Source organism: Emiliania huxleyi, assembly GCF_000372725.1.
Source record: "Emiliania huxleyi CCMP1516 unplaced genomic scaffold EMIHUscaffold_8059, whole genome shotgun sequence".
Lineage (NCBI taxonomy): Eukaryota > Haptophyta > Isochrysidales > Noelaerhabdaceae > Emiliania > Emiliania huxleyi.
Genome location: NW_005195973.1, coordinates 1 through 1,290, shown reverse-complemented (window position 1 = coordinate 1,290; position 1,290 = coordinate 1). Strand labels below are relative to the sequence as shown.

Sequence of the window (1,290 nt, the reverse complement as noted above, 5' to 3'; positions counted from 1 at the left end):
GCAGCCTCCTTAAGGCAATGGGGTCTAGATTCGGAGCGCTCGCCGAAGGGGAGTACGACAAAATAGCGCCCGTGATTGCCTGCACGCTGCCCGCACTCACGGACACCATAACCGAAAGAAAGAGAGGGGAGCTCGCGGGAGAGGTGACGAGTGAACTACAGGTAGTGGGGAAGGCAGCCTCGATGGCCATACAGACATGGGTGCGAAACAACGACAAGACCAAGGCACGGGCAGAGGAACGAGAGAAGAATATAGAGTGGATAAAGCGCCTGTTCACGGCATGGAGGGTAAGCCACGCCGAACGCAAGGAAGCCGGGGAAGACGACCCCGAGGAGGACGAAACAAAAGTGGAAATCCCGCCGTCAGCTGTCACAATATACCCGAAGGGAACCCCAGTGCCAACACCGACCATTGAGGTACAAGTGCTCGAAACGAGAGTGGACCTGAGCAACGACATGACAGGGCGGGATATGCTCGCAGTGGGAGTCAGAAATGTGGTCCTTGCGCGAGGAATGCTCGATAAACTCGAGGGACCAAAATACGCGGAGAGGAGAGCGGAGTTACGCAGAAAGGCGAGAGAAGCAGCGAGAGCAAGAGATCGGCAGACGACAGCGGCGTCTCAGAACGAGGCCGAGGAGAGCGATGAGTCAGGGGAAGAGACAGCAGGAGAGAGAACGACGAGAGTGAGAAGAATGCGAGGTGGCATGAAGGTCGCTGCAAGAATTGGTGATAAACTGCGGAGAGAGATAGGAAGTGGTAGACGCCCGAGGGTGGGCGACGGCTAACACCACACTTCTCCCCTAAAATCCCTGTGTGGTGGCGGCGTACCGTCCTCCCATCCCTCCCTTGGGTTGCCTGTCTTCTTTCTTTCTTTATGGGAGGAGCCCCACCTTCACCCATACCGTGATTTCTTTTTTAGTTTCCCATAAGTAGGGGAGGTAGGTAGGTAGGTAGGTAGGGGCACCGCAGGGGCCGGTCAGGTTTTTCCAGAATTTCAGCTTGCTGGCCGCCCCAAGCAAAAAGAATACCCACCTCGCTGGCTCGGTTGTCGTGCTGCGGCCAAGAGATGATCCTGGCTGCGATCAGCAGCAGCCTCTGTCGTCCCGCGCTGCACGCGCGTGCACGGCCGCTATGCTGCGAGGCACACGACGTGCAGCAGGCGCTTGCCGCCGTGCGTCGGCGGCTCGCGGCGGCGGCTGGCGAGGGCGAGGAGCCTCGTCTCGTCGCAGTCTCGAAGACCAAGCCGGTCGAGGCGTTACGCGAAGCGTATGACGCGGGAGTGCGCGACTT

At 58.9% G+C, this 1,290-nt stretch overlaps 1 protein-coding gene across 1 annotated transcript; it reads left to right on the top strand.

Annotated features, from left to right (window-relative positions):
• Positions 1-1,066: 1,066 nt before the first annotated feature.
• Positions 1,067-1,279, top strand: EMIHUDRAFT_258714 (hypothetical protein; the record flags this gene model as incomplete). Its single annotated transcript, XM_005759222.1, has 1 exon — positions 1,067-1,279. A coding segment is annotated over one exon (213 nt), but the record flags the coding sequence as incomplete, so codon positions are not given.
• Positions 1,280-1,290: the final 11 nt, after the last annotated feature.